The sequence below is a fragment of the Rhinolophus ferrumequinum genome, chromosome 22 (assembly GCF_004115265.2).
Source record: "Rhinolophus ferrumequinum isolate MPI-CBG mRhiFer1 chromosome 22, mRhiFer1_v1.p, whole genome shotgun sequence".
Taxonomy (NCBI): Eukaryota; Metazoa; Chordata; class Mammalia; order Chiroptera; family Rhinolophidae; genus Rhinolophus; species Rhinolophus ferrumequinum.
Window position 1 is genome coordinate 24,885,827 of NC_046305.1, and position 27,859 is coordinate 24,913,685.

At 52.9% G+C, this 27,859-nt stretch overlaps 1 protein-coding gene across 4 annotated transcripts; it reads right to left on the minus strand.

Moving 5' to 3' along the window:
• Window positions 1-3,462: 3,462 nt before the first annotated feature.
• Window positions 3,463-27,686, minus strand: IKBKE (inhibitor of nuclear factor kappa B kinase subunit epsilon). Of its 4 annotated transcripts, none has more exons than XM_033092390.1 (22): window positions 27,292-27,685; window positions 26,611-26,700; window positions 24,949-25,067; window positions 24,137-24,277; window positions 23,643-23,772; window positions 22,435-22,616; window positions 21,775-21,935; window positions 20,812-20,922; window positions 20,340-20,519; window positions 19,576-19,772; window positions 18,762-18,826; window positions 18,577-18,668; window positions 18,408-18,494; window positions 14,389-14,464; window positions 14,148-14,260; window positions 12,267-12,343; window positions 9,719-9,758; window positions 8,950-9,051; window positions 7,559-7,655; window positions 6,652-6,764; window positions 6,354-6,425; window positions 3,464-4,466 (listed from the first exon to the last, which is right to left on the minus strand). In XM_033092390.1, exons 3-22 carry the CDS (start codon window positions 25,033-25,035, stop codon window positions 4,433-4,435), a joined length of 2,157 nt encoding a protein of 718 aa, XP_032948281.1. In that variant the 5' UTR covers window positions 25,036-25,067; window positions 26,611-26,700; window positions 27,292-27,685; the 3' UTR covers window positions 3,464-4,432. The 4 variants fall into 4 exon arrangements, with proteins under 4 accessions (XP_032948284.1, XP_032948281.1, XP_032948282.1 ...); XM_033092391.1 differs by having other exon boundaries at window positions 24,949-25,197; XM_033092392.1 differs by lacking the exons at window positions 14,148-14,260; window positions 14,389-14,464 and having other exon boundaries at window positions 27,292-27,686.
• Between the last annotated feature and the right edge of the window lie 173 nt (window positions 27,687-27,859).

Sequence of the window (27,859 nt, forward strand, 5' to 3'; positions counted from 1 at the left end):
ATGGGGATCATGTAGGTCTTTGACAGTGCTTGGGGACAAGAAGGGCAAACCAGGGTGGGAATGTGAGCAGGCTTTGGAGGGCTCCATGTTGGGTGAGAGTGGGTGGGGCTTGTTTTCAAGCAGCTCAGTGGCGCCTCCTCTGTCTCAGTTATGGAATTTTCCCATGCCAGGCCACTATGCCAGGCTTATGATAAGAATTATTTGTGTGTGTATGTTTCTTATTTCTGTGTTGGAAAAACTCAGATATTCCGTGCACTTTCGTCAGCAGCTTTTTCTCCTCAGGCAGAGGGAAGCCTCCAAGCCACAGCCACTTACATTCCAGCACTAATCCAGCTCTGGGCTCGTCGCTGTGGCAGGAAGCCATGGACTGGGATTGTGACAGGCCAGCAGGAGAAGAGTGGCCTGGATGACCTCATAGGCTATCCCTGCTCCCACCCAGTCCACCACACACACCCCTCTCTCTCCTCTGTGTCTGTCTTATTCCTCTCATTTCTGCTCCTTCTCCCCATCATTCTTTCTCCCTTTCCTTCTCCTTCCCTCCTAATCCCTTGCCCTCCCCACCCCTCCATTTCTCTCCATTCTTCTCTCCTTCCTTCCCATCCTCTCTCCTTTCCTCACTCCCTGCCTCTCTGTCTGGCAAAGGGTACAAGGAAAGGACCCAACTGTTTCAAGTGCCTGCTGTAATTCTGAGCTTCCAAGAAAAATAGAACTGAAGCTACTTGGGGTCATCCTGGCCATCCCTTATCACCTCCCATTGGGGTTGCCTGATTCAGGATCCTTTGTAAGATGGAGGGCAAAGACTCCAGGAGTCCCACCCTTCACAAAATCATGGAAGCAGTTTGGAAGTGATCCCCAAATGACCAGTGCTGGGAATCCTTTGAGCTCTCCCCTGCTAACGTGAGGCAGGCCCATGAGAGCAAATGGTGGGTCCAGCAGGAAAGTGGGCAGGCCATTGTGGAGCTCTACCCTGTCCATTAGAATGGCTTCTCTGCCTCAGCTGTTGGGGGGGGGGGGGCAGTGCCTATTTCAGTGGACCTGCCCATGCTGGGCCATTCACATGTCCTCTGCAGGACAGCTGCAAACTCTGCCTCAGCGTTCTCAGACTTTGGCTTGTGTAAGAATCACAGCGTGATGAGGGGGGAAGCTCATCAACAATGCAGGATCCTGGGCCACACCCTTATCGACTGGACTCAGGCGGTGTGTGGGGTCCCAGAATCTGTGTTTTGAACCTGGACACCAGCTTATAAAGTGGAAACTACGTGGATTCTGAGACAGACAGAGATACAGCCCTGCAGTATCAGAGTGCGAGAGCAGCACCAGGCCCTCCAGAGCTGGCTGCACATCCTGCCTGCAAACTGGGACATGTCCCCCATCTCCTTCCAGTTAGGCCCCCTTCAACTTGAGCCAGCCTGTTTTAAGAGGCCACGAATCTGACTGCTGGGTGGACACTTCCCAGATATTTGTGACTGATCTGAGCCACTGACAGCCGCTCTGAGATGAGAGCTTGTGTTTCTTCACCCACCTGGTATGGGGGGGCCTCATAGCCGAGGGGGGTGGCGTGGGGAGGGTGGGCAGAGAGCTCACATTGTGTTTCAGGCACTCTGTGGAAATATCTAATCTATTCCTACCCATAAAAAGATGTATCTTTAAAATACCAGTTGGACTTGACCTAAACCTGTTTCTATGGATCCCTGGGGAAAAACCCAAGTTCCTTAGTGTGGCCTGTGAGGACCTTTGGGTCTGGCTCCTCCCTTTCCTCAGCATCTACTTCCTACTTCTATTAGGTTGGTGCAAAAGTAATTGCGGTTTAAAAGGTTAAAAATAATTGCAAAACCCGCAATTACTTTTGCACCACCTTAATACTTACTCTCCAGTGACACGAATACTTGTGATTCTTTCCGCGCCGAGGCTGGTGCTGTTCCCACTGCTGGGGATGCCTTCCATGCCTTCTTTCCTAGGTAACTCAGCTGATCTGCCAAGCCCCCACCCTGGAGTCACCTGCTCCCCAACTCCGTCCCCAACACCCTCTCAGACTAAACCAAGCACCCTGCCCTGTGGTGGTGGTGACAGTGAAATGACACTGCACTCGAGCTGTGCATTCTCATCACAGCCCCCTCCTTGTGAAACTGAAATGCCTGCCTCCCCCGAGGGAGCTCCTCAGGGGCAGGCAATGCGTCTTAGTCACTTGGTTCACTGCAGGTACTTACTTCACGTCTGAGGAACTGAACAGTCTCTTCTTTTGAAGTGTTACGTTAGGAATCACCACAGAGAACAGTGAGGGAAGTTTAAGAGGTCTTCAGGTACCTGAGGATCTTACAAGGTTCTTCTGGCCATGGGCCTTGGTCCAGTTGCTTACTCCCTGCTGAGATGGAATCAGAAGCTCTGCAGAACTTTAGGTGGGTGGAAGCACCCACGCCAGTGGCTCTGCCCAACACAGGAACAAACTGAAGCCTTTGAGTATGTCCCCTGATAGGCTTTGCTCATGAGATCATAGAGCCTGGATCATATCGTCCCGCAACAATCTGCACTTGGCTTTCAGGGATCCCCTGGCTCTCTTGCTGAGCTCCACCAAACACGTGGGGTCCAGAGGCAGCCACAGCTGCCAGGGAAAACCCACTGTGGGATTTCCCTGCAGAGCCATTAAAGAGCCAGAAGAGCCTGAACTCATGCTGGCAGAGCCGACCGTAGGTGGCCCAGTGAACAGAGGCAGCAGTTGGCTCCTGGGGCCCCAGAATCAGAACCCAGTAGGCTTAAGTGACCCATGGGTATGAGGCCCAAATGGCATATATGAAGCCACTTAGGCCTGATGCAAATAACGCCCCAGCAACCCTCCCCTAGATCTTTAGAGATTGCTTGTCTTTCCGTAGAGAAGCTGCATGGAGGATGTCAGATGCCAGGACCAAGCTTGCCTCCCTTCTGTCCCGACAGGTCAAGCAGAGGGGCCTCTGAGGACATGGAGACAACAGGAAGTTAGGCAGGAAGGATTTCTGGGGTTATGCGTAATATTGCCTTCATGCTTTAAAGCATCAAGTAGGGCTTCTCATTGGTCTCCTTCCCCTATTGGGGCTACTTTACTGCATACCCTGTCCCCTAATCCGTCTAGGCTATGTGGATAGTCCAGCTCTGGTTAAAGGACCCTGGAGGCACTGGAGGGGAAAGATTAAATTTAAAGATTAAAGATTAAATTTGCACAAATTTGAATGCCTTACCCAGGTACCATTCTACTTCTAGACAAAATGAGGGAATGCTCCAAACAACCCACAGCAGTTCTCAAACCCAATATTGAGGACACAGCCTATGTTTTGAATAGTGGTGGGGGGTGGGGGGGAAAGGAGTAAGCACTTAGATGGCGGATTTGAGGTTAAACAAAAAAGACCTTCTTTCCCCCCAAGTTCCAGGCCCATTATACAGGAGTCAGGAGAAGGAGTGGGAAGGCAAGCCCTTCCATCTGGAGGCCAACTTCCTTGAGCTCTTCCTTTAAATTAGGGCCCATTTAGAGGAAAGGCAGGAATAAGGAAGTGACCAGTCCCAGCTTCATTTCCCAATTCTTCTCATAGATCCCAACCCTGGGCCTGTTGGGATGCCAAGCACACCCAGTCGAGATCCTTCCCCTGCGACACACACAGCCCAGCAAGAGCCACTCAGAAATAGAAAAGAAGCCCACGTTTATTCCACTTCTTCAAGGTGCAGGCCTTTTATCTCCTCAGGGCTCTGGACTTACAGACCTGTGCTGATTGCACGGCTACTACTGACCCCAGCTGGCTGCACATCCCAGAACCTGGTGATGTCTCAGAGGGAGAGAAGAGGAAAAGAGTCCCTGGACAGTGGCATTCGGCCTTCACCACCCATCCTCTCAACCTTAGGCTCAGCCAGACCAAAAGCAGAAGGAAATTCAGGCTCTGTGAGGCCTGCGGCCGAGTGTGGTGCCCCTCAGAAATCAGAAGAGAGAGGTGAGGGTTGTATGTTTGATGAGAAACACCTTAAGAGGAAGGAAGACTGAGATTAGGTTGTTTGACTCAGCACCCTGGGGAACCCCCAGGAGGGAGGCCTCCTCTTTTGTTCCCTGAGGAATGAAGCTCAGGAGGGTGGCTGGCAGGCTATTGGAACCTCTTCTCCCCAGGGCCTGGCCGGGGTCAGCCGTACATGCCAGGGCGATGGAGCAGCTGTGCCTGAGCCTGCATAAGATACGAAGGCCAGCACAGGCAGTGGGGTCCTTACAGCGATTGTCTGGTCTCCCAGGTGCTGCCTGCTGCTTCCCGCAGAAAGGCAGTGCAAGGTAATGCTGGTGACATCTCCCAGCTGTCAGCCGGGAGGGAGGTAGGCTGATGAGATGGGACCATGTATCGTCTTGTGTTGGGTCCCACAGTGCAGGCAGGAGCACAGTGTTTGAATGATTCTAATGCTTCAGGACACCTCGTGCACCCCACGGAGCTCAGACATCAGGAGCCGACTGGACCCTACTCAATCTGTAATAAAAGGCACACGTTAGCTTTTCCCAACTGGACTATGAGCCGGCAGACCATACCCCAGGGCCAAACACAGCTTTCAGGAGCTCTGAGCCATATGAGCCCTTAGCTTTGCTGGGGCAGCCTCCCTGTCCTGACAAGAACTCTGGTTCTCATCCCTGACTACACATTAGAGTCACCGGGAAGCTTATAAAAATCCCCCACCCCAGGCCACACCCAGAGTCTCTGGGCAAGACCCAGGCATTTGCACTTCTAAAAGCTCTCCTGGCAATCCAATGTAGGGGTGTTAGGAGTTGGGGGAGAGAGAGGAAGGAATTCACATGGTTTCTTCAGGCTGTCTGGCTACAGCTCTGAATAAGGAAGTGAAAATTCACGAAAATAAAGTTTTGAGCTATCTCTAAATAGGCTACATATCACAGCAAGAAAAATTTATGTCAGCACTAAAATTAGAACTTCCTGCCCATGAGGACTATTCTGGAAAGGCTTTCCGAGAAGTAGTTATCGAATCTCCTCTTTGTGTGTATTTAAGAGGATGGATTCTCCCTTTGCTGGAATGGGACATGAAGAGACGCCTCCTAGACCCAAGGACCTGAAACTCTGGGGACACCACCAGCTTTGCTCCTGCCTCGTCATTGCACAGCTTGTGACTAAGCGCCAACATGCCTATTAGGAAGATGGACACCTGTCATCAACCCTGGCCCAATTCTAGCATCCCAGACTGCCTGGCCTCTGGGGAACACCTAGCACTTCATGAGTCCTGCCTTCTGTGCGCCCTCTCCTCCCTCAGCACATTGCAGATCTCATCCTATTTAATCCCGACCAATAGGTAGGCACCATTATTCCTACATAGCAGAGGAGGGAACTGAAGCCCAGAGCTGAACAAACCTCCCAGGGTCGTGCAGTTGGTAAGGAGCAGTCAGGAGTCAGATCCTGTTGGATTCTCTGCCATTTTTTCCACATACCCAAATGGGGAAGTGACAGCCATAGGGATGAGAAGGAGGGTGTCTTCACCTGTATGTGTGTGTAAGTAAGCCCACCGACTTTCAGGGCAAGGACCACCCTGGATTCTGAGATTATGTCCTCCCTTCTCTTTGGTGTTAAAGCGTGCTTTATTAAGTGGAACTACTAGATGGCAGGGTTTTTTTCCCTTTCAAATGTGCCTATTTGATTCTATGAGAAGTTGGTCACTCCAATTTTCTTTTGTGAGTTTTACTGGTGCACAGAATCCAAAAGGCTAAGCCTGCTGCGCTCCTGCGGCACACTCTCCAGTACTCCCCAACCCTCTGATGAGGGAAATCTCCTCGGGTGTTGAACCAAAGTCTCTAACGCTGGGCCTGCAGTCTGGGGGGTGAGGGACGGAGGCCTGTAAGCACCTGCACAGAATGAGAGCCCAGCAAGGCCAGAGAAACACAGGCCTCGGGCAATTAGTCCAGGCGCTGTGCCTCAGTTTCCTAGTATATGACATGGAGATGAAACAGCACCACTCTGAGTATGGGTGTGAAGATTACAGGAGTTGGTATTGGTGAGGCATCAGGCGGAGTCTGCATTCACAGCCACAATCCACATGGCCCGAGCCCCCATCTCGGACTGCACTGAGAATGGTCTCACATTAAGGGCAAATGGATTCTCTTTTGGTACATCCAGTAATTGCTTAAAATTAGACGGAATTTTCATCTCTGACTGCACTATATTCTTAAGACTATAGTGGAAGCCAACACCTTGAGAGGATGGCAACTCACCTGAGGACAGGCCTAAGTGTCAATGTGACTATTTGGAAAATGGACACCTGTCATCAAACCTCCATGGGCAGGTATGGGCACCCTGCACCCCGGAGGCCAGGCAGCTTGAGGACCCAGCCCTCCCTGGCACACAGCGGGGACTCCTTACCCTTCAATGATGCGGTTGTTATCCTGGAGGTCAAAGGCAAGCAGCTTCATCTCCTCACAGAGCTCTTCCATGCTGTCCCAGACAGAGGCAAGAGAGGCAGGTGTGCCTGAGGCCAGGGTTGCCCTGCCTGACCCCTCCCCAGGAGGCTCCCCACCATGCCTCTTTTATTCCCGACTTCTAGGCCTGTATGAGGCAAAACCTCCTGGACTCTCACCTCAGCACCTAGCGCCTCTCACCACCCCCTTATACACACACACACACACACACACACACACACACGCCTCTCTCCGGCACTTACTGGAGACCCAGGTCCTTTAGTGCAGAGCTGGAATAAGGAGATATGGGGGGTGGTGAGGCCTGAGCCCCCTTTGTTCTGTCCTGAAGAAGCTGGTGAGACAGCTGGTCAAGGATCTAAAGGGAACCACACTGTAGTCAGAAGGGAAGACCCAGCTCACCGGTAGGGGAGGGGAGGTGCTGGGAAAAGATAAGAAAAGGGTAACAAAACAGCTCCCGCCTGCATCCCCGGAGCACCCAGGACGCTGCAGCCTTTCCCACAAGCCTCCTTCCCATTCTGGAAGCATGGCTGGCACAACCACCTTCACTCATCTGTGCTTGGATTTAATGCTCCAGACTGCCAAGTTCTCCTCTGTGTCTAACCTACTCCTCTTACGACACATGAGCTAGGAGTGCAGAGAAGAGGTAGGGGCAGCCTAGCACCATTCTGAAAAGACACAGCTGCTGCATGTGCCTGCATGCAGGGAGAGGAGAAGGGGCCACATTTGGGCTGCCCTAGAAGAAGCAGATCTCTGTTCCTGTTGGCAAAGCAGGCAGCTTCTGCAGCCGCCTGTGTGTTGTTCTCTTCCCAGAAAGCAGATCAGAAGGTCAAAGAGAGTTCACATGGCCGCTCTCAGGAGTGGCCTGAAGCCTCCCAGGCTGCACGGGGCACGAGGAAGATGTCCCAGCATTCTGGAGGCTCTGCCCTTGCAGTGACCTTCAGCTTGAGATCACCAGAAAGTTCCTTCCACTCTCTGCATCGCTACCTCAGGGCATTGTTGTGGGTCAGAGACATCTTACCCACACCAAAGTCCTTGAACTTGGTCAAAGGCAACTCTGCCCAGAGGCAGGGGAATGGCGCAAATGTCCTCAGAGTACCAGATTCAGCTGGCTGCCCTCAGCAGCCCCAGGTCCCCCTGAACATCTCGCACCTTGCTGAGGTTCTCCTGGACTCCCTGGGCTTCTGTGCTGCAGGCAGCCACGGAGCAGCCGATCAGACGCAGGCGATTCCTGGCTTCGTGCAACGACCTCAAGAGAGCAGGTGAAAAATCAGAGCCTGGCTTACTGGCTTTTGCCGGAGCCCACCCAGGTGTCGTTTGGGCCACTACACAGACACAGAGGAGGGGCTTCCAGATGACAGAGGCCAGAGCCCATGGGTCCCAGGCATTTGCCTCCCTTACTGCCTCTGTCTTTTTAGATGTGCCCTCAACTCTCACCTCTCCCAATGTAAGAACGCTCCTGTTCTGACTGAGGCTGGTGAGAGTCCCATCAGAACCACATGGGAGCTGCAAACACGCACGCAGCTGGACTGGTCACCCAGGCGGGTTAGGATGAGCGTGAGGCAGGTCAAGCTCCAGAGAGGTCCGAGGACAGCCCACACTTAATACTGGAACTGCTCATGCTCCCATTTCCAGAGCAAATCAAGGTCAAGGCTCTGTCATGAATTCTCTGCTCTCTTTTAGTGGAGAGAATGAGCAAGAACATCTTCCCCATTACACAAAAAGGAAACCAAGGCCAGAGGGGTTAAACCAGTGATTGATTCCCAACCCCGGCTACACATTAGAATCACCTGAGGTGCTTTTAAACTGCTGATAGCCAAACCAACTTCACACCAATTAATCAGAATTTGGGGTGAGTTGGGGTGGGGGAACCAGCATTTGGTATTCTAATGTGAGTGCCTGTGGGTGCCTGGATCTCAGCCTCATAAGGAGCCCACGAGTGCAACGGGCCTTGAACAGGCAGCATCTGGGAAACTGCTCTCTCAGGAGGAACCAGGATTCCATGCAGGTAGGGAAAGGAGGAAGGGGCTGTCTGGGAAGGGAGAACCCAATCTCTTATAGGGGACAGTGTGACAGTGGTTCTATTTAAGGGTCTGTAACTGCCCCTGCTTCCCTGACCACTTGTCCTCATCCTAGAGGGAACTTGTGTTCTCCCCAGAAAGGCTAACACGACCACCTGGGGCTGTGGGAAGAATCCAGATTTTAGGGACAGTCCCACCTATATACCAGTGCTGGGTCTGCTACTTACTAACTGTGTGGTGTTGAGGAAGAGACCTGTTCTCGGAGCCTCAGTTTCCCCATCTGTGAGATGGGATGATAGTATCTACTGCATAGGATAGATACTGTGGGATTAATAAGCTAAGGTATAGAAATCACCCAGCAGACTGCCTGGCCACCCAGGGCCACAAAACTACCCTTTTTTTTTTTTTGCCTCTGTCCTTTTACTACACCTCCCTCTCAGTCAGGGCTCTGCAAAGCCAAGAGGTCTGGGCCTGGAAGGGCCCTGGGGTCCATGAGCTCAGGAGGGAGGGCCAGATTGTTACCTCATCCAATTGCCATGCGTGACTAGGGATGTCTGATACTTCTGCACACACTCCTCCTGAAACACCTGCAGGAGCCTTTTGGCTAAATGACTAAAATTCACCCTGAAAAGACAGGAAAACAGGCACAGAGATAAGCAGTCAGAGCCAGCTGAGCACAAGCCTAGCACCCCAGGGTCTGCACCACCTAAATGGCCAGCCCCTGAATCCACAGCAGGGCTCTCTCTCTCTCCAATAAAGGAAGAAACGATGTTCACACATAGGGACCATGGCCATCAGAGTGGCCAGCACACAGCACCTGTCAGCAGTGATGTGGGAGGACAGGGGGGAGAACACACACTGCAAGGCGAGATGGTTGTGGAAAGTGTGTGTGTGCAGAGGTGGGGCAGCCATAAACAAGCATTAAATCAGGGAGGGCCTCCTGGGAGACCAGAGAGTCAAGTAAACAGGAGCGGAGCGAAGCCCAAATGAAAGCTCAGCAGAAGTCAGGATCAGTAAGTGGTAAATGGGTGAGGACAATCAGGGAAGGAAATCCTACAGACAATCTTGTTCAGAAGTAAATCCAGTTTCATGGCTGCTTCTGAGGAACCTCCCTCCGACGCGGCCACACACTCCCTCCTGGCTCCGACAACCTGCCCCAGGTATAGTTACCCCCTTCCTCCTGCCCAGCGCCAGCTTATGATTAGGGCCCTTCACCACTTCTTGTCTGGCAGAGAATTGCTCTGCCCTGGTGACACCCACCCTTCTGCTCACCCGGGGACCGGCCACTCACTTATCCAGTTTGTGAATCTGCTCCTCGTTGTAGCCGAGCCCTGAAGGAAACAGACAAAAATGATGTCACCAGTTCAATCCGTCAACAGATTGCCGTGAGCATTGGGGGACAGACAACTACAAAAAAGAAGAGTCTGGTTCAGACCCTGCTCCATGGGAGGCCACAGCCCCCTGGAGCCAGGAAGGACAGAATGACTGAACCAAGCACACAAGAAATTGCACTATGACAAAGGAGGGGCATACCTGGGGCAGGTGAACCCTTCAGGTGAGAAGCGGTGGATGAGATGGGCCTTGAAGTTTGCGTGGTCAGCCTCGGCCCCTCAGCCCTCACCCCTCCCAGAGTGACTGACGCCTACAGCCTGCTGGCTTCATCCCTGAATATTCAAGCTGCAGGCAGAACCACTGGGCTCTGCAGCAAAGAGCTGGATAAGCTAGGTCACCACCCTCTACCTCCCCTTCTGGGCCCAGACACTTTTGCCAGAAGGGCTGAAGTTTTCACTGCCTGGCGCCTTCTGATGCTCTCTGCACTGGGGAGATGCTGCCCCCTCCTGGGCTTCGAGGGAATGGACCTCCAGGTCAGTGGCTTCCCCCGAGGAAATGAGACAAAGGTTACCTCGCTGGGCCCCCTCCATTGCTTAGCAGAATCCCCTTCTTGGGTTCTTCATTGGGACCCTGCTCTCAGCCAATTAGACTTGGGAAGGCCAAGCTACAAGTCCCGGCACTGCCTCCCATTATCAGGGGTCTGTATGCAAGTGATGTCTCCTCACCAAGTCTGCTTCCTCATCTGTCATATGTAACACACAGGATGGGTCTGAGGGTAGTGAGCGAGTGCCCTATTATTCACTAGTGAGCATTTATTGGAATGGCATCTTTCGACACCCCAAGGGTTATCCTTCCTGGTTCACTTTTAATTTTAGTAAAGGACTCTTGAAGACTAATAGAAATGAAACTTTTTGAGGCTATAAAGTGGGGTGGTTAAAAGCGGCTGGACGTTGATTGCTGGAGCTACTTAATCTGCCTGTGTCTCAGTGTCCTTGTCTATAAAATGAAGAGGCTAATGGTACCTGGAGCTTTTATGAGTATTAAATAAATAAAGAACACGCACAGCCTGTAAAACAGTGCCCAACACATGGGAGGTGCTCCAAAGGGTAGTGATTATAGGATTATGGCAGAAAAGCTTCCGAGATCTCGGAAAATCACACCAAAGGTGGCCAACTGGGTGTCAGGTCAGGCGTGCTGAGCCCAAGGCCCTGCTGGCTTCCAGTTTTCCCGTCTCCTATGCTGCCCTCTCCACCCGTCCAGAGGCCAGACCCAGAGTCAGGACTGGGTTCCCAAGGAGGGATGACCATTCAAACCATTTAGATCTGAATGCTCAACACGATGGCCCCCGACACACGTGGCTGCTGAGCATTTGACAGGTGGCTACTGCGACCGAGGCACGGCATTTTATCTTAATTCAATTAATGTAAATTTAAAAACTGAAGCAGTGTAAAATATTTTTTCCCCATTAAACACAGCTTTATTGTTTTGGTAAGACTACATTTCACTTTGTTAAAAAAATTAGTTTCTGGACAGATGGGCTATAAGTGTAAAATAAACATGGAATTGTGAAGACTTAGCATAAAAAAAGAATGTCAAATATAATATCTCTTTAATAATGGTGTGTATATTGACTATATACTGAAATGACAATTTGGATATATTGGTTTGAATAAAATATATTATTAAAACTAATTTCGCCTGTTTCTTCCTACTTTTAAAATTCTGGCTACTAGAAAACCTCAGATTATATACATGGCTGGCATTGTATGTCTATGAGACGGTGCTTTTTATATAATCCTAGGGATAGAAGAGAACTTGGCAATGACGTCCAAGACTTTCAGTTTGCACGTTAGGAAATACTCGGGGCATGGCAGGGAGAGAGTGGGTTGGGTCCTGGTGTGCTCTGTCCCCAGCCCCAAGAGTCAACGTCCTTCCCGTCACCCCCCACCCCCAGATCTCTCCTGGGTGGCAGTCACCCTGGGCAAGCAGCTTCCCATCCCTGAGCCTGCCTCTGGCCAGAGGGTCTTCCTGAGGCTTAGTAGATAATGGGGGTAAAGTGCCTGGCCCAGTGACGCTAAAAGGGATTTCTCTGAACCCTCCATTTTCTGGAAAACCTGATTATTTTAGTGAGCGAAAGACACAATGGATAGGAACATACTCTTTAAAATGTAAAGTGCATTGCAAAGGTGAGGGGTCTCACTCAAGGGCCACCTCTTCTATAGCACCCAGACTCCAGGTGCTGCGTCCCCCAAGCACATCATCTAAGGTCCCCACGTGGCAATAGGCACAGGTGTAAAGCCTTCAGGTCCCTCACTGGTCTGTAGGCAGCTGGCAGCCAGGAACCCTGCCTTAGACCAGCTGCACCCTGGCTCCACAAGGCACCTGCACAGAGTGAGCCTCCAGCAACCCCGATGGTGTAAAACAAGTGACTGGATATCTGGAGGGAAGGAAGGAAGAGGCGAGGGATAGGAGAGCACGAGGAATATTTTGCTCTGCCCATGGCTCACCTGGCCTCATCCTGGATTTCTTGAACTGTTTGTAGATGAGGTACATCTTGTCCAGACAACACTGAATCTGCTGGATGCTGTGGGCAGGAGACAGGCTCCAGGTGACGGAAGAATCCAACAACAGAGTACAGGGTGAGGGAGGGGATGGGGTGGCGGTAGTGGGAGGGGAGGAGCTGTCTCCTTATAGAAGCAGCCACATTGCCAGTTTTGGGGGCCAATCTGGGAGTAGGGGTGACTCTCCTGTCTCTCAGCTTTTTCAGGTGCCAGCCAACTATCTCTCATTCTCATGTTTATTCTCTCTATCTTTGTCTCTCTCTCTCTCTCTCTCTCTCTCTCTCTCACACACACACACACACACACACACACACAGACACACACACACGGTGTTTAATAATAAGAGGAGACAGATAAAAAGCCAAGCAGCACAGGCCACAGAAGAGTGGCCTTTGCTACAAAAATGGTTGAGACTAGACTCCGGGAAGGGGGCTGGGATCCTGAAACGTGAGAGTCTGGCAGCGACAGTCTGAGATGGGAGTGGAGCAGAAACCTCTCTCTGGTCACCTGAAAGGGTAGAACTAGTGTCTTCTTGGTATACCCAATTCCTGGAACGTACAAAGAACTTAAATATTGTTGAAGACAATAATGCATCAAAGGACCTCAGTGCTGCCTGGAGGCAGGGGATTGAGGGGAATGAGGGAGGTGACCTCTCAAGGACCTTCTTGGGCTGGGGTTTAAGGTCATTATTGTCTCTTCCTTCCCCTTTTCAGGCTGGATACAAACACTTTGTTTGAGATGTTGGGTGTGTGCGTGTGTAGGGGTTTCTTCCTCACCCTCGGGCCTGTTTAGCTCCACTTCCTCCCCGCAGCTCCTCCTGTGGCCCCGGCTCAGCTATTTGCGGAGCTGATTCTGGGCAGAGAGAGTTTGTTCCCAGGTCTCTGCAGGGCCCACGCTCCTGTCCTCCCCGAGAATGTGGGGTGGATAAGACCTCAGAACAGCCTTTATCCAAAAGACTCGGGCAGATATGTTCTAAATTCAGAATTGTCTTCTGATTTTAGAAAGGTGATTCCATATACACGTACTATATTGTGGAACAGCCCCGGGGGGCCTGGGACAGCACCTCCTCATTGAATAGACTCAATCTTAAGAGAACTAAGAATATTCACTCCAAGTGGAATAAATAAAGACTATAAAGAGCCTCATGTCAGTTTAGGTCAGGTTTTGCAACCAAAACAGTTAAGCAAAAGCCCTGTGTTTTTCAGAGCTCTTTGAATCCAGAACTGAGGACCTAGGGTTATGTCTGGGTGAGCGTAGGCGCTGAGGAGAATGGCCGGTCAGGCCGTGGGTGGGTGGGCATTTTACCCTCATGAACAGGAGAATGGGGTCATAAAGGCTGTAAATGGCTGTTGTAGGCCAAGAACGTGGGCTCTGGAGGTGGGCGACCCTGACCTGTAGTCCTATCTCCGTCATTTGTCATTTACTGGCTGTGACTCAGGACAAATTAACCTCCCTGAGTATTGTCTTGAGGATTAAATGAGATGATAAAAGTAGGAGAACCTATCCAAGGGTCTGACAAAGAGAAAGGGCTCAGAAGAGAAAGGGAACTAAATTTTTTTTTTTTTACTTAGAACTATTGCACTTGCTAAGATTTCAAATTCACTCTCTAAACGCACAGATGGGGCAGGACCCCAGGTCCTTTTCTCCTTCGGGCCAGTCTCCGGGGAGGGTCTTGCACATTCTGGAACCCCCCGCCCCCACTACCCCGTGCTCCAGCTCCATTGGCAAGACAAGGGAGAAAGCAGGCTGATGCCGGAAGAGGCTTGCACTTTTGAGCTGTGCGCCCCGCCCCCATCCTCGCCCACCGAGAAGGAAAATCCCACAGACCTTCTGTCCTCATGTACCTGATCCCGGTTCTTCGCCAGCTCTGAGCTCAGGCTGCCCAGGCTCGCCTGGATCTCTGTGATACTATGAGGAAATCTGGAGAGGACCTCAGCCTCCTAGAGGACAAAAGGCAGAGCCCCGTGGGGTCCTCAGCTCGGGGCTCCGGGACTCCGATGGCAGCCTGGCTGGACCACTGCCCCCCAGCTCTGCTGCTGACAGTACCCCTTGCCCCAGCCTCACTCACAGCCCGCAGCTTGGACCTCAGCTCTGTGGCCCTCTTCAGTTCTTGGATTTCGGGCATCCTAGCCATGTCATTGAACCTCGAAGAAAGGACACATTTGGGGCGTTAGGAGGCATAGAGCTCCGTGACTGCACTTTGAGCATGGCATCTTTGGGACAGTTTTGCTGGCTTGTGGGGTGTCTAGGGAGTGTTGTGTTTGGAACAGAGGAACCAGTTTGAAGAGACTCCAAGTTGTGACTGCTGAGCACTGCTATGGATAAAGACTGATGTAGAGTCGAACAACTTGAACCTATGAATATTCATGAGTCCACTATGCAAAGCAGCTGTTAATGAGCTCCTGACAAGGAAAATTTGTAACTAGAAGAAAAGAATAAAGTTCCTTTCTAATAGAAACTGTATTTCATGATAACCAATAGCTTATTGATTAGGGAAAAGCTGTATTTTGTAGAATACTAGCCAATAATGTGCCAGGAGTTAGAATGTTAGCATTGTGCTGCTCCAGTGAAGTTACTCACTCAGGCATGGTGTGAAAACGCAGGATGAAGCTGAAGGCATGGACATCTGTGTGGTCTTTCACAGGGAAAACATAACTGTACACTACAGGAATCAGGCTGTCCCCACCCTGGGGTGGGTAGACATGCATTGTACCCAGCATCATTTGTGACGCACTTAGCCTAACGTGTAACTTGAATCCACCTAACCCTTAGAACTCTGTTTATAGGAAATGCCGGGAAAGAAGAACAAGCCAAATGATATCCAGAGGAAGTGTAGACAAATCTAGAAGGTGGAACAATGGGTGTTGTCCCTCTAACAAGCCGGTGTGTTGTGGAGGGGGCCAGGGACGAGGCAGTCTGTCTAGATTAAAACAAACTTAAGTAACATGACAACCAGATACAAACTGTGCTCTTAGATTGGATCCTGGTTTGGATGAAACCAGCCAGAAAAGAAAACTGGGGGGATAATTAGGGAAATTTGAATGTGGGTAGGTACTAGATGAGACGAATATGCATGACATGGAGGGGGAGAGCTCATTAACTGAGAAAAGCAGGTTATAAAGTAGCAACCGTGTTTCCCCAAAAATAAGACCGGCTCTTATATTAAGTTTTGCTCCAAAAGACGCATTAGGGCGTATGTTCAGGGGATTCATCTTGAAAAACCATGCTAGGACTTATTTTCTGCTTAGGTCTTATTTTCGGGAAAATGTGGAAGTAATGGAAACTTGAGTGCTGGTTAATATATATTTATATATATGTAATAGAGAACTATCTAGAAGAATATATACTACTAAGGTGTGACAACCTATCTCTGGGTGGTAGGATATGGCATTTTAATTTCATTTTTGCGTATCTGTATTTTCCAACTTTCTACAATTAACATGTACTGTTTTTATAACAATAATAATTAGGGAAAAAAACCAATCATATGTGTTTGGCTTGGGAATGGAGAGAGAGGAGAGGAGAGCAGGGGAGAGAATTAGGAATGAAGTGGAAGCTCCATGAAGGCAGGGCCACGGCCTGCTTTGCTCACCGTTCTATCTCTGGTGTCTGACAAAATGTTTAACACACACTGGTTACTCAGTATGTGATTGTTGAATGAGTTGCTGAGTGTACAAATGGATTTGGAGGTGTGGAATACCTGATGGCAGAAGATGAGGCTGGCCCAATGCAATGGGACGGGGTGGGGGGGGGTCAGGAACTATGGGTTTGACACTTAGCTGTCACACTTGCCATCTGCATCCTCCTGGGTTAGTCACTTTAGCTATCCAAGCCTCAGGTATTCCATCTACATAATGGAGAAATAAATCTCTTTCCTGCCACCTAATAAGGTGGGGATCAAATGGGACTCCAAGATAAAGGGCTTGATTGGAGGGCATAAACACACGCTTTTTTGGTGGTGGTGGTGGGGCAGCCCCGGGAGCCCCCAAGCCATTTCTGGGTGCCTGAAGAATGCCTCTAGATGGCTGCAGCTGCCAAGGAGGACCAGGGAACTTCCAGACAAAGGCAAGGACACACTACCAAGGGAGCCTGTCTTGGGGAGCCTGAGGCAGGAGGAATGCTCTGTGGGAGACGTGAGTAACCAGGCTGATGCTTGGGCTCCTCCAAACACGCAAGTCAGCTCATTAAAATATCTCAGATTCCACTATGGGAGGAGCTCTGGCTTCAGAACTTAGAAGAATCTACAGGTCTAAGATGTTCAGGAAAGAATTGCAAAGCGTTGGAGCTGAAAGGCCTTGGAGAGCATCCAGTCCTCATTTTGAAAAGGGGTGAATAGAGGCGCAGGCTGGGAACGAGGACCAGGACCTGCGTCAGTGGTGAGCTAGTCAAGGGCATGGCCCGCGCCCTCTGGCTACTCAGTGCTCTGCAAATTCCTCCTTGGTGGAAGGGGCAATGCGCTTGGAAGCAGGCACACCCCTGACCCTGAGCTCTCTAGACACACCAAGCATCCGAAGGCGCCTTGGAGACAGAATGGGAAAACAGTAGTCAAGCGGGCAGATGCCCGGACTCCAGCCTGGGGCTAGCCTGTCACGCCCCCCCCACTCCTCTGTCCAGGGCAAGTGGGCAGACAAATACTTCAAATGCTTTCTCTACATGTTTCTTTCCTGTTCAAGGCAAGAAACACTTACAATAGACCGATAAGTCATTTTATTGGGGGTCTAACCTGCCAACTGGACCTCTGGGACCTCCATGCTTCTCCCCTCCCCGGCCCCCCCCCCCCCCGGGCCCTACTCCCACCTCCCTTGGGATTCGTCTCCATTGTAACTGTGGCTTCAGTGAACCTCGCCAGCACACCCCCTGCAAATGCCCACAAGCCCCCCCCCCCCCCGCCAATCATGGCCACCTTCTCTGTCTCTGCACAGGACCATCCAACCCAAGGTGTTCTCCCTCATTATGGCCTGAAAAGACCCACTTTTCCGGGAAGAGCTCTGTGGTTGCCTCTCCCCATCTCTAGTCCCTGGGAAGGGCTAGCTCCTCCAGGCCAGCGTGGGCCCCTCTGCATGGCATTTGTCCCAGGAACCTCCGTCTGTGCCCTGGCCAGAGCTCTGCTCAGAGGAGCTGTGCTGCTGACATCTGTCAGCCATGCTTGGGACTCCACCCCTGTCATCTGGAGGCACCCTTCCTCTTCCCAAACCACCACCTCCCCATCTGCTCCATCATCAGTGACGTTGCTGCCAAACCCCAGGAGGAAGGCAAGGCTGCAGTGAGTCAACCACTGCGGGGAAACTCCCGGGACCTTCCTGAGCACAAAGGCTGGGGGCCATGCTTGGCAGTCCCTACACGCCTCCTCCCAGGGGGAAAGGCTCTGGCCACCATCAGCTTCCCTAGCCTGCAGAGCCCCCATCTCTCACCTGCACCTCGGCTCCATGCCTTTCAAAATTCAGGGGTTGTGCCCACCTCTCAGTAGTGCTCTGCGCCATGGAGTCTTCCTGCTTCTCATCTCTAGACCCTGCAGCTTGGTTTCATCCTCCCCAAGTTTCATCCTCCCTTTCTCCACCCATCACCCCTAAATAGCCCAGTCAGAGGAGTGGAGGCCATGAAGTCCCGCGGATTGGGGCAGGGGGTCCTAAGAAGGCAAGGGCAGCTTAAGATACAGAGGAAGCAGAGAAGACATATGTGGAGGTGAGACGGCGGAATCCCTGCCCTGTCAGGCCCAGAGGACTGTGCAGCTCAGCAGCCTAAGTCTTCAGAATGGGTCTGGGAGGGCAGAGGTCCCTTCCTCAGGCAGGGAGGCTGCCTTGACACCCACCCGGAGAGGCAATACCCCATGAGCTCCTTCCCCCAAGGTGAGGCACTGGGTGGTGGGGGAGGGATGTGTGGTCATTTGACAGGGTGGGGGATGAGGGACGGGGTGGCAGTGACCTCTCTATTCTACCATGGCAGGGAAGATGGGAGCTCTGGGTGGGGGCGCGTCGAGAGGCATTGCTAGAAACATTGGGGGCGAGGAATAGACAGAAAGAAAGAAGAGCTGAGGGGTCCGAGTGGCCTCATGCCTGCTGCGGCCCCTGCCCTGGCCAGGATGCCTACCTCTCGGTGCCCAGGCTGTTGCTGAGGAAGAGGAGAGCCATCTGCGTGACCTCCAGCGTCCGCCTGCACGTGGCCTGGAGCGTCTCCCTGTCGGAGTAAGAGTCAGTGCTGCTCTCTCCCAGAGGACCTAGGCCACCGTGCCCACAGCCGCGGCCCCATGGGTACTTACAGGAACCAGTGCAGCCCCCGAAGCATCAACTCCTGCCCAGCCAGCAGAACCCGTGCCAGCCGCAGGGCCTGGTAGCCGGCACCCAACACACCCTGAAAACACAGGTGGGCAGGTTCCATACCCGGTTCCATACCCGCTATCCCTGTGCAAATCCCCTTCCCTGCCACCAGGGGGCCACCCCTAACCTTGGCGGTGTTGTAATCTGCCTGCAGGTCCACTTTGGGCATGAACTTGGGGATGTCCAGAGCAGCTGCAAACAAAGACCCTGTCTGAGGGGCTGCCTATATGGGCCTGGATGAACTCTGAGCTCATCATTCTTTATTCCCGGCTCACATTCACCCTTCACCACCTAGCTTCAACCTCAAGCTTCCCAACTCCTAGAGCCCCTACCTTCCAAGCTTTAAATGCACTTTGATGGGCTTCTTTACAATTGTAGTCTCTCACTGCCCCCTTGTGTCCACTTTCAAGAACTACATTCTCATGCCCAAGGCCCTTTCTCAACAGCCAGAAAACGGCCTAGGAGTTTCAAGGTTAATTCTGTTTCCCAGACTTGGAGACCTGAGCAGGAGGATGCAATTGGCATTATTAAAATGAAGAGGAATGATATTTTTGCTAGAACTTGGAGCACAAAGCTCCAAACCCCTAGCCACCTTCCCTTCTTTCCAGCACCTTGGGCTTCTGCTTCCTCCAACCCAAACTATGCGAGGTTTCCCCACCAATCGCCGAGATCGAGGAGAGCACGTTAAATCCAGATATCCCTGTTTCAATTGAAGTTTTACAGCTCTGTGGACACTGAAGCCTGGGGACGTTAAACCATCAGCCTGAGTCACATGGCATTTCAGAGGCACATGCAGAATTAGAACCCAGAATTTTGGGCAACCTGTGGGCCCAAAGAAACACCCACAAAAGAAATGAATCAATACCCTGGATCATAAACCCCTGCCTCGTGGAGGAGAATGTGAGGAAGAGATGAGACCCAGCCTGCGTGACGCTACTCACGGTCCCTGAAGGCCAGGCCCTTGGGAGTCTCGCTGGCCACGCTGAATAGCGTCAGAGGGCTGCTTGTTGTCGTGTGTGCGATGTGCTGTGCTGAAAGGCTGGGTTCGAGGACACAGAGGTGACCCTCGAAGAGGTACTCTTGGTGCTGGGGGGCCATGTTGGTCTGCTTGTACACAGCCTCCAGGAAGATGGCTATCCTAGGCACATCAGGGGTACAGGGAGGAGAGGAAGTATCAGCAGGCAGGATACGGGGTTGGGGTGACCCAAACCCCAGCTAAGACTTCTTTCATGGAGAGGGTTCAGCTTTTCAGAGGGAGGGACTGGGTGATTTTCTCTCTTATCAAAGGTGGAGAGACAAAGGGTATCATATCTTACAGTGGATAGAGAGTGGAAACAGAACTCAGGAGCCCCAATATCCAACCTCTGCCTTGGTACCTCTTCCTGCCACACTTCCATTGAAATGCCCATAGTCCTATAAAATGCCCCAGGAATAAAGGGTTCTATGAGCAATAAATTTGGGAAACACATCACCCACACACACACACACCCCTCAGGGGATTTACAACACACATTTGCTTTGTAGAGTTCACTGAATCTTTGGAGTCTAGCAGCAGGGAAGCCCATTTCACTTTAACTGTGAACTGGTACACTAAGATTGGATCCAGAAGCTTCCATATCTAAACACTCCATAGAACACTGCTTAGGACACACCTTTCTGCTTGGGTAGAGAAGGTCCTGAGTCTCTGTCACTCACGCCCACTTACGTGTTGTGGGCGTGGATATAGACATGGTGCAGGACCGCCTGGGGCAGCGAGAAGACATGGATGACCACTCGCTGCAGGATGTCACTGGTCTCTGCAAAGAACTGGTCGAAGCCCCAGCACTTGGCCTGCTCCACCTCCAGGATGTTGGCCAGGATGGGCACCAGCTGGCTCTGCAGCCCCCTGCCGCCAGAACACAGAGACCGTCAGGGGTCAGAGCCCAGGCTTGGCCTCCTGGAGTAGGTAACAGGGGCATTTCATGAAACGTCCGAAAGTGCTAGAACCAAGGTGGTAGGGCACAGTGAGAAGGGGAGGAAGAACTAGAGGGGTCTTCCGGCATCCAGATGGCAAACCTGAGGCCAGAAAGGGAAAGTGGTGGACCCAAGCAGACAGCAAGCAAAGGGCCTCAGCAGAGAGAAGGACACCCATCCTAGACTTGGGTCTGTGCCTGCCCCTCCTGCAGGGCCCCACTCACATCGACAGCTGGCAGGTGATGGGGAGGGCATAGCTCCACTCCAGGGGCCCGTTCTCCCGCTTCTGAGTGCCTGCAATGGCCCCGGCTGGCTTCTCTGTGGTGATCCGGTGCCTGTAGTGAGTGAGGCAGGATCAGGTCGGGCGACTCCCCAGACCATCCCACTTCAAGGGATGACAAACTCAGAACAGAGGGCTCAGCGTACTGGTTCAAGTCACCCAGCCACTCTGAGATGGCCTGAAAATGAAAGCTGTGAGTCCTGGCTCTCAGCCAATAAGATCACCTTGCCTTGGTGTTCCCGTCAAACTCTGCTCCTCCCCACTGTCCGTTTCCTCTGTCCCGTGACCTCACTACACGCCCACAGCAGGGCCTGCCTCCACCCCTTTGCCTGTGCTGTGCTCGGCCTGAATATTCTTCCCCTCCACGTCACTATTCTAATCCTCCCCTCCCTTCGAGGTGCAGCCCACACCGACAGCCCCATCCAGGTCGGTCTCCTTCCCCGTTCCCTAACCTCATACAGTTTCCACACCGCTGATCCCTGAGCTGAGTGTGGGTGCATCGACCTTCCTGTGAATCCACCTTAAATGTCTGCTCTGGGCGGTGCACTCAGTGGGAGCAGCTGCTTTTTCCAGCTACTCTGTATCAGGCAGCAGGAAACCTGGAAGGACCTTGGACCTGGGATCTGGACGCTGGGTCTTGTCCCACCTCTGCCCCTGGCAGTGCCATTGGACCCTCACTTGAGATGAGATGAGCAGCCAATGGGGGGAGGGCTAAAGGGAAGCACCAAACTCAGATAAGGAATTCGGATCAGTCTCCCATCGGCCAGGTGGTCATCACCAAAAATCTAAGAGAAGCCTGGGTGGGCCGGGCCAAAGGAGGACCAGAGAGTTAGAGGCTAACGAGGAGACACAGCAGGGCCAGTGGGGAAGACCCAGAGCCCTCGTCCCCTGCCCGTGGCCCACATACATGATCTCCTTGTTGCGCCGTGGCCCACCAAAGGGGACGAAGGGAAGGCTGCCGGTGGCTGCATGGTACAGGGTGACCCCAATGCTCCAGAGATCCACGGTCACCCCGAATGCCTTCTGCTGGGGCTTACGAAGCACCGCCCGCTCATACATGTCAGGGTGCTGCCAGAGAGAGAACCAGACAGCAGTGTTGTGGGCGTGGATACAGACGTGGTACAAGACTGCCGTGGAGGGAGAGGGTGCATAAGGAACTGAGCCTCCATCCATCAGACTCCCTTCCATTGCCTTCTGGCAGAAACAGAACCACTCGATCCACCTCCCTTGTCAGCTCACACATTGGCATGGAGTTGGCCTGTCCAGAGCATCTTCACTTGCCCACCCTGTGCTCTGGGGGACGTGATGACCAGTGGTGTCCCATCCTCCATGAGAATCAGATCAGGGAGTTAACTGCACAAGGGAGGCCAGGCAGGGAGGAATGGGAAGGCTGCAGCATCGCCTTTTCCATCTTGGAGAGCAGAATGAATTCTCTAGTTCCGGTGCAGAGGGTGAGATCTAGCCATGCCGGATGCAGGGGAATGGGACAGAGGCTTTCGGAAAGTGAGGGGCACCAACTGCAGGGGACGCCCTTGCTGGGGCAGCAGGTTCCCATTACCCCACGCACCAGGTACTCCTCCGTCCCATAGACAGAGATGAACTTCTCATCGTCATCCAGCTCCCGAGCGGCTCCAAAGTCCGTCAGCTTGTAGATGCTCTGCCCCTCCTCCCCCACCAGGCGCATGATGTTCCCCGGCTTGATGTCCCGGTGCACGATGCTGTTCTCTCGCAGGTGGTTCATGCCGGCCACTGGGGACAGAGGGAGGGCTGCTAGCGGCTCTGGCTGAGGACAGACCAGTGTCTGGGGCTTATCTTGGGCGGGGAGGAGGCTGTTCTTGGGTCCAGACAGAGTTCCCACTGGCTGACAGGGCCACAGGAAAAGCAGAACAGAGATGGGCACAGGGCAACGGAGGGGGGTCCCAAGGACATGGAGTATGGAGAGTCCATGGGGTGTCTCTAAGAAACCGAGAGATGATGGCTCTGGCTCCCCGAGGATGGCACTCCCTCCCTGTCTATTTTATGACTTTTTATTGTAAAATATTTGATTAAAACAATTTTAAAGTATACCTAGCATAAACTTTCCCTTTTAAGCGTACAGGTCAGTGGAGTTAAGTACATTCACGTTGTTGTGTAAACACCACTATCCATCTTCAGAACTTGGTCAACCACCCAAACAGAAGCTCTACAGATTAAACAATCACTCTCCATCCCTCTCCCAGAGCCCCTGGCAACCCCCATTCTACTTCTGGTCTCTATGGATTTGATTTTCTAAGAACCTCACATAGTGGAATCACACAGTATTTGTGTGTCTGGTTTATTTCACCCAGCATAACATCTTCCAGGTTCATTTACATTGCAGTGTGTGTCAAAATTCCATTCCTTTTTAAGGTTGAATAGTAAGTATTCCATTATGTGCATATACCACATTTTTTCTATCCATTCATCTATCCATGATGTTTGGGTTGTTTTCACCTTAGGACTATTGTGAATAATGCTGCTATGAATATTGGTGTACAACCTGCTTTACATTTTATTTTTAAGTTGCAGTTTTAAACTGCTGACCAGCAGAAATCAGACTTTGGGTTCTGTCCGTTCATCATCATCTCTCCCAGGTCTGAATGGAGAGCCTCTTAGGTTCTGAATGTTCTTCTGTGTTAGAATACTTGTTTCAAAGGGGCCGCCCCTCTCTGGGGCTTTGCCTTCTGCTGAGGGCCAGGCCGGTGGCTTGTCAGAGGCGGGTAGGGGGCTCCGCGGTGGAGTCAGGGAGGGGCTCACCCACACAGCGCAGCACCACCAGGAACTCATCCTCTGGCAGCCCGAAGGCGTTCTCGGGGCTCTCGAGCACGCTCAGCAGGCTCCCACTAGAGCAGTATTCCATCACCAACACCTTCTGCCGGCTGGTCCCCTGGGGGTGGGACAGGGGGAGGCATGGGGATGAGGGCAGTCTCCTCTACTTCCTCAAGAGAAGCTGGCTCAGCCTAGAGCCAAAAGCCTTCTAGGTCCCAGCTTCTCGCCTGGCTGCCTGTCCTTGGCCTCACACTGATGCCACACATCTGAGCCTGAGGTCACCTTTTCCAGGAAGCCCTCCTTGCTTAGGCCCTACTTCCCATCCTGACTTTGCCATGCACTGCCCCAACCCCCGGCAGTCTTCACTCCATTCTACAGGTTGCTGCTCTGGCTGCCCTGCTAATGAGCATGTGACCTGCCTCTCCCCAGCCTGTGAGGGTCAAGGACAAGACCATTTCCATCTGACCAAGCACTGGACCCACCGTCTCCTCCACCGCAAAGAGTTTGACGATGTTCTGGTGGTTGAGCTTGCGCAGGACCTCAAACTCCCTCACCTGCACCTCGCGGGGTCGCAGGTAGCTGGCGGTGTTGAAGACCTTCACAGCAACCAGCTCCCCGGATTTCTGCCATGGGGGAGAACAGAAGTTCCACCCTGCCCTGGGGTGCACCCCCCAGGCCTCCACGCAGCCTCTCCCACCAGCCTAACACTGGAAATGAGCAAAGACAGCCTGGGTGGGGGAGGGGCTCCCACCCTCAGCTGCTTCCCCTGCTCAGAGGGTGTACAGTCAGTCCAGCCCTGGCAAGTGACAAGGGTTTGGCACACCTGATACCCTGCAGGGGACGGTTTGTTGTTACTGTTACTATCGAGAATAATGACAAGGACAGCCAACCCTCCCTGAGGTTATCGGCAGACCTTTGGAGTCTGTCTGGTTTCCGTTCTTCAGATGCTATAGCACAGTAGGTCTCGATGAAGGCAGGAAAAACCCAAACAAGCCCTGCTTCCCACCTCTGCTGTCCCTAGATTTGCTGCCATCTCCCCCAGATGTTGGCTTTGTGTCTTCATCTCTTTCTCTCCAGTCCCAAACTACCTGACAGAAACACCATCCTGAGGAGGCCTGTTCAGCTCCCCACACCTCTGCTGGAACCCAGGGTCTCCCCTCCGCAGAGCGTGCAGAGCAAGGTCCAGAGGCCTCTGGCCAGCCACATAGCCCTGGATGTCCACTGGGGGCCGACTGGGCTAAGGACTTCCTAGGGGCGAGCGGGCTGTGGTGCGCTGGGTGGGGGCTGGGCCTACCTTGTTCCGGGCCTTGTATACGCTGGCAGTGGCCCCCTGCCCCAGCAGGTCGTCTGTGTGCCACAGGTAATTGACGGTGCTCTGCATCTCCTGCCCTTGGCTGGCTCGATACCTTCTGCCTACAAGAAGCACACACTGGGGTCCAGGATTCCATCACTGGCGTGGGATGGACACTGGTGGCCTGACCAGAAGCTGTGCACAAGACCATCCCATGAAGGGCTCCATGTGGCCATTCTAGAGGAAGAGGGGCTGGGGAAGCGCGAAGCACAGAAAGGTTAAGCAATTCTCCAAAAGGGAGCACAGCCACCAGGCACTCAGCCCACAGTCTGTGCCTGTTCCAGCACAGGGCATTCTACTTGTCCCTACTCCCCAGATCCCCTCCAACCCCTCCCCAAACAGGCCATTCTGCAGAGACAAACCCCTTTCTCTGTCACCTCTCCCAAGCACTGAGAAGTCTGGGTTTTGGCATCCAGTCCTGGGATTGTCCCAGGAAGTAGAAATGTGCTTGAAGGAAGGGCCCCAGGTCAGGCAGCGTCAACCACACCACTAGAAATCTCCAGGATTGCAACATGAGCCTGGAGCCCCTCCCCACCCACTGGCCTGGGTCCACCACTTCCTGCTGCTGTGAGCTAACAGCTGTGTCAGGCAGCCAGCATGGCCAGGTCAGCTGGAGAGGAACAGCACTGCTGCAGAGTGCGTGTGTGAATGTGCGTGTGTGTGTGTGTGTGTGTGTGTCTGTGTGTGTGTGTGTGTGTGTGTGTGTGTGTGTGTAGAGGGTGGGGGAGGCAGGAAACCATTAAATCCAAAGGCTCAGGAGTCCTGGGGAGGATCTGAAACCCTTTGCAGCTTCGTTCCCCATGTTTGCCTCCATCCTCCTCTCTCCAAAAGCCAGTTCCTCTAATGCAATTGGTTCTTCAGAAGCTAAACTCAATGCCTCTGAAAAATAGGGTCAGGGCTGGTCTTTATGGGAAGCCTGGGAGAAAGTGCATGAGAAGGGCCACCACCCCTTAAAGACTCAAATAAACCTGGGCTAGACAGGGCTTCTTCCTCTTCTGACCTCTTACAAGTTCTCAACCCTGGGGCACCCTGCCTGGAATTGACAGTTCATGGGCTTTGAGACTGCTCTCTGTAACTTCTTTTAAAAATGCAAATTTTGAGAATGTCAATTTCTTGAGCCAAAGACCACTTCAAGGGATCAGTGGTCAATTCCTAGTTTCAGATAATGTATTAGTGTTTGCATTTTACAGAAGCTACTGAGGTACTGAGGGCTCCCTGAAGACAATGTAATAGCTCAGCTTGAATGAGCTGGTCAGGTCTCCCCACCACCCCAGACTGAGGAGGAATCAGCTGGGGGTCTGGGGGTGTGAAGTAGGCAGAGCACACTGAAATCAAGGCCAAGGTCTCAGAGGCCTAGCGGGCAGCAAGCCCTGGCTTCTGCCTCTGACTCTGGCCAGGCTGTGTCTAGGAGCTGATTGGCAGGACCTCTGCTCAGCTCTGCATACTCTATGGCTCTAGCACAGCGCCTTGTGTGTGACAGCGCTCCCTCTCCTTCAGAGGTGGTTGGAAGCAGGAGGGTGGACGGTGGAGCCTTCCCAGCACCCCACCCACCACCTTCCCTCCTCCTCTTCCATCTCGAGGCTCTGCTGTGGCAGATACACTTACCCTGTGCTCTGAGCAGCCTGGGATCAGGCAAAGCTTCTCCCTGTCAAGTGTGTGTTGTGCTTTCTGTCTGTGGCAAGTCCAGGAGCTGAGCTACACCGGAAAGAGGAGGGCGGATGAGAGGCACCCCTGCCTGAGTGCTGCTTGATTTCAGTCTCCATCAAAGGCCACCGGCCCCAGCCCTTTAACCCTTTCCTGTTTGTCACCCTCCCCACAGGGCTGGGGGTTTCCAGCCCTATTCCCCAGCTGCTTCAGGAGGCTTTTCTCACCACTTCCACTCCCAGGACTTGGGCCAGGGGGAAGGACCCAGGAGGGGTGAGGGCAGGCTCCAGAAGCCAGGCAGGAGAACAGCGGAGACAGTGCTGACCCTGGCTCTGGGGTTGTGGGAGGCAGAGCCGGGAAGGGAGCATTGTAGGCAGATGGCATCTCTCCTCGGTGCCAGTCCTCCTGCCTCTCACTGGTCTTGGCCTCCAAGCAGCCCTTTGCAAGGCTGACCATGGGAGAGGGCGAGAAGGGCACTGCCGGAGCCCCCAGCAGCGGCAGACAGCACAGAAAGGGGACATGGGCTGGGAGAGCCACTGCCCACACGCCCGCACCAGACACTCCACAGAGTGCCACCATGCAGCTGCCCCTCCCGCCTCGGGCTCCCCCATCCCCCTTCCCTCAGGGACCCTGCACACTCACCCCATTTCAGCTGTGGGGCATGCAGGCTTGTGGGGCTGGGTGGCACTCCCAGAGCTTTCAGGGCTTGCTGTCATCCATGGGCAGTGCCCACAGCATCCTGATGGTCACGGGCTCCAGGGACTCAAAGACTGGGCCGGTGGAAGTGGCTGAGTGCCAGCGGAGTTGCTGGGAGAGCTTCGAGCTGAGGGTCGCCTCCCTGCCTCCCTGTGAAAACTCAACTCCCTTTCAGCAGGCTAGCAGCTCTCTCACACTTCCTGATTTCGTTCTTTCTCTCTGTCTCTTAAAGAGACAGGCAGCTAAGCCACTGCCTCCACCCTCGCAGTATAGAGAAAGAGGATGCTCTGAGTTCCCAAGTGGAAGCCATAGCACAAGGCATCTGAGCCACACAGAGGCTGGGAACGGAGGCTGGGCAGTTGTGGCAGGCCACGGGCTGCTATCTGGGCATCCCCTGCAGTTCACGGGAGCAAGGAAGTTTGGGGCTTGGCCCAGTCAATAGAGCAGGTTGGGCAAGTTAACAAGTGGAAAGAGGTACCTGGAAAGACCAAGTTCCCACACCCAGGAGCCCCCG